General features: G+C 38.3%; 1 protein-coding gene across 10 annotated transcripts in view; it reads right to left on the bottom strand.

Moving 5' to 3' along the window:
* HERC2 (HECT and RLD domain containing E3 ubiquitin protein ligase 2) overlaps window positions 1–16,152 on the bottom strand; it is a 235,516-nt gene that overhangs the window by 114,875 nt on the left and 104,489 nt on the right. For 8 of the 10 annotated variants that reach the window (XR_004285631.1, XM_032342315.1, XM_032342314.1 and 5 more), the window contains 10 exons: window positions 14,694–14,878; window positions 13,308–13,463; window positions 12,386–12,571; window positions 5,218–5,388; window positions 4,714–4,817; window positions 3,503–3,680; window positions 1,134–1,348; window positions 720–852; window positions 495–622; window positions 207–402 (listed from right to left, as the gene is read on the bottom strand). Coding sequence is in view for 9 of the 10 variants with exons in the window: in XM_032342315.1 (XP_032198206.1) it covers window positions 207–402; window positions 495–622; window positions 720–852; window positions 1,134–1,348; window positions 3,503–3,680; window positions 4,714–4,817; window positions 5,218–5,388; window positions 12,386–12,571; window positions 13,308–13,463; window positions 14,694–14,878 (1,652 nt within the window). In the remaining variant the exon portion in view is untranslated. The remainder of the gene's footprint in view (window positions 1–206; window positions 403–494; window positions 623–719; window positions 853–1,133; window positions 1,349–3,502; window positions 3,681–4,713; window positions 4,818–5,217; window positions 5,389–12,385; window positions 12,572–13,307; window positions 13,464–14,693; window positions 14,879–16,152) is intronic. The other 2 variants (XM_032342316.1, XM_032342318.1) reach the window with 2 other exon arrangements.

Genomic DNA, 16,152 nt, shown 5'->3' on the forward strand with positions numbered 1-16,152 from the left:
CCCAAAGTTGCATCATTATCTGATGTCTTGGAAAAATAAGCAGGATCTGTATATTTAATCATAAATACACATAACAAATATTATGACAGTTGTGGAAATCCACATGTACTGACCAGCAGTGAAGAGCATCACTCAAATCACACACTCAGATATATATGGGCAAACCACACATCTTGACAGCACTTTCCTACCTTTTACATTCTTACCTCTCTTTTTCCTTCGTTCTCGAATTATCTTCTGAGCTATCCTCCTCCAACGGGGCAAAGAACTTAACAGTTTAAACTTGGACATTATAGAGAGATCATTACAAACTGCAGGTCTTAGTTCATTAAAGAGGAATCTCAAACGTTCGATGACTGGAGCACAGACTTCCTTGTAAGAACGACCCTGCTCTTGATGTGTCTACAATGTTAAATATGAAAAGACAACTTAACAACAAATATTTTACCAACAGTCTGCAAAGCACAGAAGAAAGAAAATAAAAATATACTTACCTTAATGAGTGAGCATTTTGCCTGGTAGACAACTCTACAAACATCTACTACTGATTTAGGCAATGTTCTGTGCTTTACTTGCTCAATACCAAGTGTTCCTGCATGAACTAAAGATAATGCCACGTGACCTGTAAAAACATTTTTAAAAAGGCAAGGGTAAGAATGAATGCATATTGCATGTTAGTCAAAAAATGCACAATATAGCTAAAATATCAAGCTTCATACCTAAATCTTCATGCTTTAAAAGGCAACATAACAGTAAGCGGCCAACCTCTTCCACAGGATGCTCAGGAGGAAATGTGATTGGTGTAGTCAAGTGGCACTGCCTACAATACCTCTCTATCTGACACAGAAAGTCCTGTAACAGAAACAGCTGGAGGTAACTTCAGAGCCATACTAACATGCTATCATGAATTCCAAACTACATGCCACAATTTCTGATGCACTTGCATTCAGCAATCCTTCTAAAAATCACTGGCATATTGCACTGAACCAACCTCCCTACCTCAAAACCTGCCCCACAAATAATATGTAAATAAATTGAGTCTGTGCTAAGCCAATCAAAGAACATGAAGGCATTCACACATCAATGTCTTAAGATAAACCAAAGGACACTAAGTGCAGGAAGGCCTCACTCACCTTTACATTGTGATCCTGGATGTTATTATCAGCAATAGCTTGCAGGAATGCCTGGGAATGGTCGCCCAGGGCCCGTCTGTGGGAGCAAAGTCGGGACTTACTGGCAGGAGTACCCCCAGGAGAGCTACAATGGTCCTCATCTTTCTCTTCATTGTAGCTATAGTGGATCTGGCTGGTCTGCAGGCCTCCAGAGAAGATGGATGACTGAAGCCACTCTAGAAAATGCATATGAAAACATTAAAAAGAAACTTGATTGCACTATTCAGAAATAAATATTGAAATAAAAGATAAATGAATAGCTGATGTACAAGGAGAAATTTTGTATCATTCATATTAAAGAGTCACATATAACATATTTTCAGAAACTGGCTTATAATTCCTATACCTACAGGAAAACAGTTAACATTTCTTGTTCTTTACTACATCTTAAGCATGGTGTCAGAACTCAGTGTAATAGTTTCATTACAACATTTACTTAGATATGTGGTCAAGCATGGAGCTGACAGATTCCACAGATACTGTGTGAAGACTGGGGCTTTGCATTCTAACAGGGAGAGCACGATTTGGGCAACATTTATAGAAGTAATCATTCAACTTGAACTGGGATAACTGCTACAAAGTACTACAGTAGGTATAGCATCAAGACCTCCACTATTCAAAAAGTCAGTAGAGGATGTGCTATGGAAGTGGCAACTGAGCTGAAATCTAGATAAAGACAGAAACACTGAGCATCCAGGTAGAAAAACAGCACAGGAAGAGATCTACAAAGAAAAACATGGTCAAGGCAGGCCAATTTCCCTAGAACATTAAACCAGTAACAAAAATGAGCAACTACTAGATATATAACACAGGATCTTAGTAAGACACAGATCCTTGGGAGGCTGGAGATCCAGTGGACTATAAAGGAAACCTGTGTGTGGCATGGCCAGACCTTCAAGAACATGCTATTCCTCAGTGCAAATGTGAATGCTCATTCTAACTGCTATAATAACTAGAGTAAAGGTTCACCAAAAAAATGAAAAGTCAGTTTGTACATTGCTACAAAGTTTTTTCAGTGACTTGTGTTATCAAAATAATCCTCTAAAACCCAAGCAATCAAGTCTAGATATACTCAACATTCTTTTACTGGAAATTTGGATGTTAGAGCATTCAGGAACATTCTCCAAAGTGCCACATTAATTCTAAAACACAAATCTGATCATGACTGTCCCTGGTTCTCCACATTTAGAACCCTACCCACCCTCCAACACAAAGACACTGCTGTAAAGGTATCTTATGTTGTCCTAGAGAGGATTAGCCCCCCTCCACTAGGGCCCACAGCACCTTCTGCTCTCCTCTACTCTGACTCTTCTCATTTCCCACCCTCCTTGCTGATTTACAAGAAGCCTATCTTTCCCACAGTACAAGTCTTTGAGGGAGAGGATGAGTCTAACCCTCATCCTCTCCACCCTTAGAGGCTCTGTAGGCAGCAAAATGCCCAGCATGCACACCAAAGGCTTGCTCCAGATGGCTGGGCTGACCAGGTACCAAGTCCATCCTGCCCACCAGCCTTCTCTCCTGACAGTGCACATATACAAGCAACTGGAAGCCCTGATTTTTTTCAACAATGCCCCTCACACACATGTGTTTCTGCCCAGAAGGTTCACATATCCAGTTTGGTGAGACTCCCAATTTCATGATTCCTCCACCCACCCCTGATGGGGCTTTCCTCCCCATCAGAACCACTTACAAATGTCTCTATTTTATCTTCTGTCACACTGCGTATTGAATTATTATACTGTCTGGCTCATCATCACACAAAAAGCACCTAAAGGCAGAGATGTATTTAATTCCATGCCTAATACACTGAGCATCTAGCAAAGTAATTCATAAGTATTTATTCAATAGATGCTTGGCGGATGGTTGGTAGAGAAATCTACAAATACATAAAGACAACTTTAATCCATTTACATGGAGAAATTTTATAACTTTCGGTGATTAAAAAGGTTGCAATCCTAATATATATTTGATATGAGTCTAGTAAAAACACAGTCCTCAAACAGAATGCTATTCCCAATAGAAAGAGCCAATCCATGTCACAAGGAGATGACAGCCAAGTTGAGCCCATCTGTCACAGAAGACAAAAAAGAGCAGGCACAGGATTGATCTTCCTATGCACCTGTTAATTTCCTCTGCAGCCATGGGTCATGAGAGCAAATGAAAACCATTAACATCTATTTCTATTTAATTGGTTAAGTCTCTTAGTTTCACTATCCTTATTTTTACTCCCCAACAACTACGTTGATTCTTCATCTCCTATTCTAAATGGCACTTACGTCTCAGCTAAAATAACTTGCTAATCTGTTAGCAGAAAGCAAAATTTTTCTTACTGGCACATTCGATCTCAACTGGAGACAGCGGTGTGCTCATAGCTAAATAGGAAGCATGCAATCCGAGAAGCAGGCCCAGATTCCTCTCTGTGTCTATCAGAGGCGAAGAGAGACTTCCCAGATCTGGTACGGTAACAACTTCTTGGTCAGGCTTGGAAAGATAAATTTCATCATCAGTCTGAGAAAATAGGGTTAATTATAAACATAAAACCATAAAGAGCTTCAGCTTATATCCCTAAATAAGACAAAGTTCCATCAGGAAGAGAAGCAGGTGCTCCAGACACCCTCTTTCTACATGCTATTGCAGTAAGCTCATGCTGCTGCCAAAATAACAGAAGATATAAACCATGTACACCTTACAAAGCAGACAGTAAACACACAGGTCTACTGGTGTAAAACCAAAGCTCAGATAAACAAGTTAGTTAGAGAATTCCTTACAAAAATCAAGTAGAAGTGTCCAGAGTGACTGTATAACAATACTTCAGAAAATATACTGAATTGTTACATGCATAAAAAACCCCAAGAAAGACAAAAATATGACAAGGATTGCTGTGGGTAGTGAACTGTGACTACATAAGTGGAAGAAATATATTGATGCTAACAAAAAGGAAACCCAATCAGAAAGAGTTCAAATGAAAATAAACTTTGCTAGTCATTCCAGATAATAATTTACAAGCAAAGTCAATCTTTCCCTTCATGAATGCTTTAAGTACTACTACCCAAGTGGCGCTTAATAAATTTTATTACTTCTGGATCCATACCTGGAAAACCAATCCCAATACATAAATTCCAAAGGTCATGCATATATAGGACACATTTCTATTCTAAAGAATTATGCTATTAGATAGTTCTTTCCAAAAAATGTATCTCAAGATGGTAAGCCATTTCAAATTTCTACATAAGCTTATAATGAAATTGTGAAGACCAAAGGTTAATAACCTCTTTTTTGTGTGTGGAAAATTGTCCACATTTCTAATAATTTAACAATTTTTTAAATAATTTTTCAAGACCAGTCCTTCATAAATCTTAACATGAATAAATGTAAAATAAAAAAAAAAACCTCTAAAGGATCTTCACTTGTGTCACTTAATGACATCTACCCCACCAAAAGGCTCAGCTCTCAGTACTTCAGGACAAAAACCACCTATCACAAATATACAGGGAGGGTCTGCCCTGATGTCCACCATGATGCCTACTGCACTCAGCCTCACCTCCAGATACTGGCCAACACAGAATGCGTGCATCGATTCCCGAGTGTCTTCAAACTGCAAAGCAGCTTCCAAAGCTACCACTGGATCTTCCCCTGCAAATTGAGCTAAAACAAAAAAGGAGAAAAGCATCATTACTTCAGTGGAATTTACCTAGACACCTATAGTAGAAATGTCAAGTAGGAAATAGATCAGGCTGGTTAACTCCAATGTGAGGGTTACCAAAGTATAATGATCTTTCACCCTCTCCCAGAGCTGCTTGGGCCAACTCAGACTTGAAACAAGTTCCAACAAGTGTTGAAACAAACACACACAAAAAAATGCATAATGATGAGAAATTCTTCAAATGTGCTTGAATTCACTGACAGGATAGACACTAAAGTTACCAGCAGATTTAAAGGTGTAGGGGCTGAAACAATACTCAAATAATCACTTAAGAGCCAAATGCTCTGCTCAAAATGGCATGTGCTACAACTTTTAACCATGAAGTAGAAAGTGAGGCCTTACCAAGAATACTATTTCCTGTTAATGACTGTGTCTGGAAGTCCTTTATATCATACACTTTCCCATCAATCACTGTCCAGAAGCCTCCATCTTTATTGTGGTTCTCCAAATCAGCTTTACGTATCTGTGTCACCTCCTCATTATTTCTACAGTTCTGACCTGTAAAAAATGACTCTGTATATACAGAAACCAAAATCAATGAATCAATAGATCAACAGATAAAACCACTAGAACAAATCATGCAAAAGAACTACAAACGGAACTAGACAAATCCATAAACATAATGGGAGATTAATATACCTCTTGCTATAACTAATACCACAAACAAAAATTCACTAAAGATACAGAATGATTTATAAGAAAACAACATCACCTGAGTGGTATGAATAACAAATCTGACCATATACCAAGCAATAAAGCAAATCTTAAAAATTTTAAAGAAATAAAGCTACAGAGCATATACACTGACTACAATGCAGTTAAATTACAAATAGGTAACAAAAATAAAATAAAAATTCTCTATTTGAGAATTATGAAATTATGAAATAAAATTCCCAGAAAAAAATCATTATGAAAAAAAATACAATGGATGATAATGAAAATACTATAGATCAATCAATACTATAGATCATACAGCTAAATATATGTTTGAGGGCATTTATACTTTTAAATATATGTAATCAGAAAAAGGAAAATCGTGGGGCGCCTTGGTGGCTCAGTGGGTTAAGCCTCTGCCTTCGGCTCAGGTCATGATCTCAGGGTTCTGGGACTGAGCCCCACATCGGGCTCTCTGCTCGGCAGGGAGCCTGCTTCTCTCTCTCTCTGCCTGCTTCTCTACCTACTTGTGATCGCTCTCTGCCAAATAAATTAATTAATTAATTTTTTAAAAAAAGAAAAAGGAAAATCTAAAAAGCAAATAAATTAGTAAATATCAAATCAGTAAAATTTTATGAATGCATAATGGGACGAAAGATAGGAGAGGGTAGGGAAGGGAAGGGAAAAAATAAAGGAAGGGAGGAAGAGAGGCAGGAGGGAAGTAGGAAATCTCCTCGGTCATTTTTAGAGTACTAAGACACTAACTCAATGTTTGAACAGAAAATGACATTATGATTTCCTTACTAAAAAAAGTTCTGTTCATTAACAGGTAATATCTGTCAAAATGTTTTAAAGAGATATGCTTTAAAATGATTCAACCATTCATTCAATAAATCAATAAGATAAGTGCAGGAGAGGCTAATGATGTGAATATTTCTAAATCCAGGTTCATTATCCTATTCTGCCTACTTTTATCTGTGTTCTCATAGTGCTACTACTCATTTCTCTAAAAGTCAGAAAAATATCAGATTAAACCTTAAGAAAGAAGGTTTAATTATTTCTTCTTTCTTAAGATGATGCCACCAGTGTGGCATCAGCATAAAGACAGACATTTAGATCAATGGAATAGAATACAGAGCTCAGACATAATCCTCACATATATGTATGGTCAAATGATTTCATATAAGAGTGCCAAAACCATTCAATGGGGAAAGGACAATCTTTTCCATAAATGGCACTAGGATAACTGAATATCCAAGTGCGAACAAGTAAAGTTGGACCCTTACCTTATACTATACCCAAAAATTAACTCAAAATAGATCAAAGAGCTAAATAAAGAGCTAAAACTACAAAATATCAAACTCTTAGGGAAAAAAAAAACAAAACAGGAGAAAACTTTCATTACATAGGATTTGGCAATGATGTCTTAGACAAGACACCAAAAGCAAAGGCAACAAAATAAAAAATAGGTGAGTTGGACTTCATCAAAATAAACATCACAGGACACTATAAGATGAAAAGTCAACCCACGCATAGAAGAAAATAGGCACAAATCATATATATCCAAAATATATAACAAACTTTAACAAACTCCTACAACTCAATAACAATAAAACCTGATTCAAAAATAGGAAAAACACTTGAATGAACATTTCTCCAAAGATAAGCAAATAGCCAATAAGCACAAGAACAAATGTAGAATATCACTAACCATTAAGGAAAATCACATCAAAACTACAATGTTTTCATCACATTAGGATGGCTATTATCAACAAAACCAAAAAAAAGGGGGCACTTGGGCTCAGTCCTTAAGCATCTGCCTTTGGCTCAGGTCATGATCCCAGTGTGCTGGGGTCAAGGTCCACATCAGGCTCCCTGCTCGGTGGGAAGCCTGCTTCTCCCTCTCCCACTCACCCTGCTTGTGCTCCCTCTTTCTGTGTGTGTGTCTCTTTCTCTCTGTCAAATAAATCAATAATCTCCACCCCCCAAAAAAAAAGTATTGTCAAGGATGTGAAAAATTAGAACCCTTTCTTGTACCTTGCTTATGGGAATGTAAAATGGAATAGTGACTATGGATAACATGGTGGGGTTCCTCAAGAAGTTAAACATAGAATTACCATATGACTCAGCAATTCCACTTTTGGCTGCATACCCAAAAGAAGTGAAAGCAGGGATTCAGACAGACATTTGCACACCCATGTTCATAAAAGCATTAGTCACACCAGTCAAAAGGTGGAAACAACCCAAGCGTCCATCAACAACTGACTGGTTAAGCCATTTCATTTGAAATATTATGAAATATTATTCAGCCTTAAGAAGGAAGGAAATTCTGACATATGCTACAACACAGATGAGCCTTGAAGACATGCTAAGTTGAAAGACCCCTGCCCTGGAGAGTCCCCTCCCTTAAGAGATAAATAGGATGGCTTTAGATGTCCTGACAGCAGCCCAGGGTGGCACATGTGCAATTATCAAGACAGAATGTTGTGTGTACATCCCAGACTATCACAAAAATGTCACAGGACTAATAAAAGATATGAATACCCAAATTAAGGCCCTACAAGATCCTTCTCACTCTCAGTGAACGGTTAAGTTCCTGGTTTGAAGGAGGACTATGGCCGAATCTCCTTTTCAGGCTTCTCATTCTTATCGCCTTATTAACCTTAAATATGTTGCTTTGTTCCATGTTTCTCTACTTGGTGCCGAGACTCCATTGCTACAATGACTACACCACGACAGATGATCCTTATCGCACACGAGGACGCCTCTTCACTGTCAGCGCTGGATTCAGCTGCCTCCACCTTTCGTAACTCCCTTATACATTCCTACCCTGATCAATAGTGACCCCAGTAGGTAGGGACAGCTCTACACCCCTATTCAGCACGAAGAAGTTATAGAAGATGAGACCTTCCACCTTCAACCACCTTAAAGATTTAAGGGTCAAAATTGTTCAGGGGGAAATGATGAGGGAGCAGGAGGCTGGCTGAGGATGGAGAAGGGGCTGATGCCTTGCACCCCCTCTCCACCCACTCCCCTTGGTAATATGTGTGACATTCCTCAGGCACCCCTGACTGCCATAAAATGATAAATAGTTAACTTGCTGAGATCGCAGTCCTGCAGGGCGGGAGTCTCCCTTGGTTTGCAAATGTCCTTGAGATTTACAACAAAGAAGTTACCTTATCAATAGCCCTAATGTCACCCTCCCCTCCATGAGAAACGGAAGGAGGCGGAGGTAGAAGGAAAAGTAAATAAAGTTCAATTTCTTCTAAACCTAAATCTCATTAACAAGGATGCTTGATAGCAGGAATGTAACACTCCACCAGGAGACTCCCAATTGTCTTTACTTGATAAGTAACCAGGCCTTCAATATCCTGGTAGTGTTTTTTTCGCATGCATGGGCTAACCGGCCAGTTCTGCTTCTGTAAGATTGCTTTGTCTGCTTTCCCGCGGGTCCCCTGACCCAATCCACTGACGCCAAGTATGCCTGTTCAAACTATCAATCAATCAGCGCCGTCCCCCCCAAAACTTGTTTGTACCTGTCTATATAAACCCTGCTTTCCCCTCGGTCGGTGTGCTCGGTTAGCTGGAGCTGCCGACCACCCGCCGGTACCTGCGTCCCAATAAACCTCTTGCTGTTTGCATCCAGTGGCAGTGTTGGATTCCTGGGTAAGGGGATCCGCGGGTCTTTCAAAGTAAAATAAACTCATTACCAAAGAACAAATACCATATGACTGCACTTACATGACTTACCTAGAGTAATCAAATTCATAGAAACAGAAAGTTGAATGGTGGTTGTCAAGGGCTGAGGGGGAGTGGAGAACGGGGAGTTAGTGTTTAAAGGGTACAGAGTTTCAGTTAAGGTAAGATGAAAACGTTTTGAAGCTGGATGGTGGTTGCACAATAATGTGAATGCACCTAATGCCATAGAACTGAAAACTTAAAAATGGTTAAAACGATAAGCTTTATATTATGTATATTCTACCATAGTTTAAAAAAAAAAAAAAAGTTGGGTTTCCACTCTACCTCACTGCCCCCAAATCAAGAGAAATTTTTCACAAAGAACACTACAGATCAAGATGTCTACCTGGCAAATTCCACCAATCTTATACATACCCTTCTCAAAAAAAGAAGAGCAAAGAACATTCTCTAACTAACTCTAAGAGATTAACATAACCTGCCTTATCAAAATTTGAATGTCAGTTATACTTTTGTACTACTGAATGCATCAGCTTTTCCCAATTAGCTACCATTCTCAACTGACAGATCATAACAGAAATTAAAAGAGATTGCATGGGAAACTGCCATGTTCCTAAATTATAGCTTGTTTGTTAGTGGAGGGGTGATTATCAGCAACTTAGATACAGGGTATTAAAAGAAAAGAAAATTACAATTCATAAACACAGATGCAAACTGCTGGAAAAAGAAACAAAAACAAATAAACCAGGGCCAGCAATGTATATTAATATGAACAATACAATGTAACCTAAGTCGTTTTATTCCAGAAATGGAAAAGTGATTTAACTTTTGAAAAATCAATAATTCACAAGTTAATAGAAAAAAAAAGGAAAAATTACAGATCACTGAGATGCAAAAAAGCATTTGATGAAATCTAGTACCCATTCACAATTAAAACCTCTATACAAAATAGAATAAAAGAGAACATCCTTAATATTTAAAGGTTTCTACAAAGAAATCCCTTAACAAACTTCGTACTTCATGTGAAATTTGGAAAGCTTTTCTTCTGCTCTTAACAAGACAAGACAACCCACCAGCATAATTTCCACTCAACAATGCACTAGAGGGTGCTAGCAAGTACTGAAGTCACAGGGGGAAGCTGCAAAATCAGAAACAAACACAGGCAAAGACACTCAACTGACAAAAGTGCTACTCCCAAAGAGTCCTTTCACCCAAAAGTGCTGGTATGATGACCCTATGGAAAAAATGCCTATGGAAAAAATGACATCTGACTTCCTGGCGCAGAGGTGGAAAAGTGAGAACTCATACTTAATGGAGATAAAAATCAGCACAATCACTATGGAAACCTATGGCATTCCATACTGAAGCATACCCTACAAACCACCAAGAAACAGACATAAGAATGCTTAAACAACTAAATTGTTAAGGGGTACATCCCTGTACAACAAAATGATAAAGAGAAGCAGAGGAGCAGCAACTACACAAGACCAGAGAGGGGAATCTTTCAGGAGATGGTCCTGCCAACATTTCATTTCTTCATCTGGATGGATGTTAAATGATTTTCTCTGTGATCAATCACAAAAGCTATTTTCTGTACTTTTGAGTGTGTGCTACATTTCACAATTTACTAAAAGGTTTTTAAATGAGTGAGTTTGAACTGTTAATTGGATTAAATGCCCTCAACCATACAGAAGGCAGACAAAAGTAACATTTAAATTCACAAAAGTAGAAGAATGGTGCTTAAAATATTGGTGATATAAAAAATTAAAAACTATGCTCAATATCCTAATGTTATTTTCTTCACCACACTTGTTACTTTTTATCTGAAACTCCTATGGTACAAGATGACAGTTTACAATGGGAGAAGAAAAAGCCCACCTTGCTTGAGCTTTCCTATAAAATCAAAGTTGGACCCCAACTTCAACTGTATTTTATGAGCCCAGGAAGTCAGAACCATATACAGTATGGTAACGTAGACTTAGATTCAAAAATGTCAAAGCTAGATTCCTTGAGAAGACAAGTTCTATTCCAATTTGGTAAGCATTATAGACCACACCTATAGGGAAGTGCTCAGCTGACTATGGGAATTCCATAACTCAGTAATGTCAGATAGAAACAAGAATAAATGAAACAAGATGGGATTGGGAGGGAGACAAACCATAAGTGACTGTTAATCTCACAAAACAAACTGAGGGTTGCTGGGGGGAGGGGGGTTGGGAGAAGGGGGTGGGGTTATGGACATTGGGTAGGGTATGTGCTTTGGTGAGTGCTGTGAAGTGTGTAAACCTGGTGATTCACAGACCTGTACCCCTGGGGATAAAAATATATGTTTATAAAAAATAAAAAATTAAAAAAAAAAAAAAAGAAAGAAAGAAATGAGTTTAGAAAGTCATCCCATATTGATGTCTGCCTCCAAAGCCAGACCACATCTAATCATTTCAACAGTAACTTCTGGAGACACCACCCAAGAAAGGGCTTTCCAGAACTTTCTAAAATAGTTCATTTCTGAAAGTAACAACCATTATTAAGAGAAATATATATACATATATTTTTAAGATTTTATTTATTTATTTGACAGAGAGAGAGATCACAAGTAGGCAGAGAGGCAGGCAGAGACCAGGTGGGAGGGGGGAGCAGGGAGCAGGCTCCCCGCTGAGCAGAGAGCCCAATGCGGGGCTCAATCCCAGGACCCTGAGACCATGACCTGAGGCGAAGGCAGAGGCTTAACCCACTGAGCCACCCAGGTGCCGAAGAGAAAAGTATTTCTTAAATATAACTTAAATCTCTTCTGATTTGGATTATCTTCATTTTCTACTTACACTGCCATCAATGAAAATGGCAAATAATTGGTCTCTCTTTGTGAAGTATTCTTTTAAATAAAAAGGCAAGAATAGGTTAGATTAAGATAAAACTTTTCTGAATAGAAGTTCTTCTTTTTTTAAGATTTTATTTATTTCTTTGTCAGAGAGAGAGAGAGAGAAAGAGCACAAGCAGGGGGAACAGCAGGCAGAGGGAGAAACAGGCTTCCCCCTGAGCAAGGAGCTAGATGTGGACTCGATCCCAGGACTCTGGGATCATGACCTGAGCTGAAAGCAGACACTTAACTACTGAGCCACCCTGCGTCCCCTGAATAGAAGCTCTGTAAGTTAAGATGCCATACCCATGATGCCAGGCCAGGCTAATTCTTCATGGTCATCCCTTTCCTTTCCCGGTGCCAGGTGGTTGAACCGATCCAGATGTTCTAACAAGCCACCCAGCAAAGGGACAGCTCCAGCCTCCTGCATGAGACCAGCATTTTTACTGAGCAGAAGCACTATAGAAACTACTAGTTCTGGAAGGAGAACACCTACATTTTAAAAGAAAGGAAAAAAGCATTAAAATTTAAATATAAATAAATAAATATAAATATAAATATAATGTAAGATATATTAAATACAATATATCCTATTAAACCACTTCATAAGCTCATTCTGTGTTTAAATTCTGATAAAACACAAAATAAAGAATGTTTGACTTTTAGCGTATTTCTACAGGATTATTTTGTCTTTCATCTTGAAAGAACAGAAAAAGGTATCAAACAAAACCCTCTGAGTTACAAGAATGCTTTCCAAAAACACTGTTTTAACAGAAGTATTAACTAGAGTCTTTTGTTCAGAAAATTAAGTGTCTCCAGAAAACTAAGTTTACTATCAGAAAAAAAGCACTCAATAATAATGCTCTACTGTCACAAAATTAACTTGAAAACATATTAAGCAACAAAGGAATTTATTAAGGTCCTGAAAGGAGCAACTAACTTCTATGCTGCTGAAATAACATTAGACAATTACTAATGGCCTCATTATTGAAATGTTAATAAAGGCGGTATGACTCTAAATCACCGATTACATTTATATTGACACAATTCCTGCACCAGGTTGCTTAACAACAGAATCGTGAAGTGAAAAAAGAAAAGGAGAAAGGCCAACAGGACTAGAAAAAGTATGGGGCAAAGGCATGCAGGTTTATCAGCAAAGGATAAATTTTAAGTCTCATCAATCTCTGAAAATAAATACATGTCTAAAGGGAGGATATAAAAAAGGTACCAGTAAAGTCCCCTTCCACAATGCAGGCCACCTCTGCAAAGTGCCGCCAGCTGGTGGAAGCAATGCTGGCTGCCACAGGCAGTATATCACCAATGTGTGTGCACAAAAGGGCTGTGTACTTCTTCAGTAACGAACCGACACCCATAAGCTCAGGACCTCAAAGAAAGATTAAAAATTTTCCATTTTTACCATTAAAATTTACTTTGTAAATAAACTGCATTGCTTCAATATTCCACCCTCATCTATACACCTTTTACTTATAATAATTATCTCAAACAGAAGCTATTAAGCCTTAATCTCTGGCTCTTTTTATATCACATAGTTTGAGAAACAAGTGAATTTGGTTGTCAATTTTTATACACTGTACTACATAATACCTAGAAACTTTGGGTGTATAAATACTAAAGTCATAGTTTATAGATTGTTTAAATCTTATATCCACTACATACAAACGTTATCAAATTTCAAGTCTTAACACTTGCAAATAACTCCCAATGAACAAAGTTAGGCATTTTTCAATCTCACAAAATCTTTAACTTTTCTTCCTATGTGGCTCTTAATGGCTTTTCAGTCCCTGTAACTTTAAGTCTTTGAGATGGGCACCTCTTTCAGACTCTAAGTTTATCTATTTCAACCTGAAATTTTCTATGATCTACAAATGCCTAACTCTTTCAGGAACTAAAATATTTCAAACAAGGGTGCCTGGGTGGCTCAGTCATTAAAATATTTCAAACAAAAGCAGCAGACCTTTCCATCCTTAACAGAGAAAGCCAACTTATGGAGAGCCACCTACTACTACCTTTGAAGATTATGGAAAGTACTCTCCTCTATATCATGCACAGAGCTGAGCAGTTACATATCATCCTATTTTAATCCTCATAGGCACCCTCAGATGTAATTGCAATTCCACAGATAAGCAACATACAGCACCCAGTTAACTTGGGCCCATGTCCAGCAGCTAATAAACCAGCTATAACTGAGACCCAGTCTTCCTCCAATGCTGATTCATTCCATGCATCACACCTACTGGCTGTCCAGTGTGACATACCAATACTGTTGCTACTTGGTTCTCATATTATGTCAGTATCTAACATCCCATAACAGATACTTACAGTAAGTCTGATAAATCTTCTATAAAACTAATATGAACATAATGAATACTATTTTTGATGCCCAAAGAACTTAAATATTAAGACAGTGAAAAAAAATACTGGTAAGTCTAATACTCACAAAAAAAAAAAGTGGATGCAAAATGAAGTCCCCCTAAATTGGTGTAAGATTTAACAGTATAAGAACTACACATCTGGGAATGTAAAATAAGCATGTCAAAAAGCCTAAATTAGAAAGCCAAATACAAACAAGATATTTTAATTTTAATCAACTTACTAGAAATATCTGAAGTCTGACCAATACTTTCTCCTGGATAAAGTTTACTGATAAGTAGGCGCTGAAAGCGCAGCAACAAATCCAATGAAGCAGTTCTTTCACGACTATGTTGCTCAAAGTCCAGACATGATGAAATCCGACGGGCAACATCTTTCAATCTGGCTATTGTCTGAGAAGCAATGTTTCTATGGAGGGGAAAGAGGATTGCAAAATTAAAGAAGTTATGTCTCTTTTTTTAAAAAGTATTAAGAAATCACAACATAAACTAAAATCATAAATATAGGTCATACACCCAGGTGACCTACAGTCGGCTTCCTTCCCCAAATACGTGTCACATGTGTCTGCAATAAACACGACCTCAGTTAAAACTGAGCAGAGAAGTACAGAATTTACAAAAGAAATAATGACACCCTTTGCTTTACAATACACTCCTAAGAGCTGTGTGGAATGGTCCAAGATGATAGAAAACTCTTGTACAAAGCTTTGAGGAAAAAAAAAAAAAGAACCTGTATCATTTTTGTCCAAAGCTGCATTTCACATAAAGATATGACACTATTCTTAAAGACATGATTCACTCGTCATTTCTGCATCTACCTCACAAATCTGCCCTGAGACCTATTCAGGTAAGTAATCTAGGTGGGCAAAGCAGGGAGTATCCAGGACTCTGAAAGTACAGGAAGAAAGACTAAGGTGGGTACAAACAGGCCAGGTCAGGATAACAGATGCTTGCAGAATACTGCAGCAAGGAAGGGAGCAAAGGCTCTACTTCCAACTGTGGGATCTGACTTGAACCACAAACTGTAAGTTAATAAGGTAAAAAAGGAAGAAATGTGAAACAAGAGAAGGAAGGGGAATGGACACTGCAAGTGATAGAGTGCCAGGCTGCTGAGACTAGATTTCACAATGTTCAGCCGCTAAAACTTCCAAAGGGGAATATATCTTACTTGTGCTTGAGGGAGGTAAGCTTGGTATGAGTGTGAAGGTATTAGAGGGGATATGGAACACCAGGTAACACTCTGCCACCTAGAGACAGTCCCAGCAACAGTTGAACCAGACCTGATCCCTGGTACTAAGAACAGAAGGAAGTTGGTTAGTGGGGGAAAAGAAACAAAGTAGAGCCTACTTCTGGGCTGGTGTCAAGTAGCTCCATCACATCAACCCCATCCCAGCCAGGTAAGTGAGGACTAGCTAGCTGACACCAAGCACTGCCACTGAGCAGGTGAATCTGGGATCTCCGGCATTCTATCACCTGCCGCATCCATTCCCCTTCATTCTCTTGTCTTGACTTGATTCTCTGCCCTTATTCCTTTGCAAGGTGCTCATGGAACCAGAACATTTTGCTACTGTTGTAAATGGACCTTTTGGAACTCATATTTCTTCCCTTTTTGCCCTATTTAACTGATGGTTTGTGGCTCAAGTCAGATCCCACAGTAGAAAAAATAGGTCTAGAATCCAGGTT

The sequence above is a fragment of the Mustela erminea genome, chromosome 5, assembly GCF_009829155.1.
Source record: "Mustela erminea isolate mMusErm1 chromosome 5, mMusErm1.Pri, whole genome shotgun sequence".
NCBI classification, from domain to species: domain Eukaryota; kingdom Metazoa; phylum Chordata; class Mammalia; order Carnivora; family Mustelidae; genus Mustela; species Mustela erminea.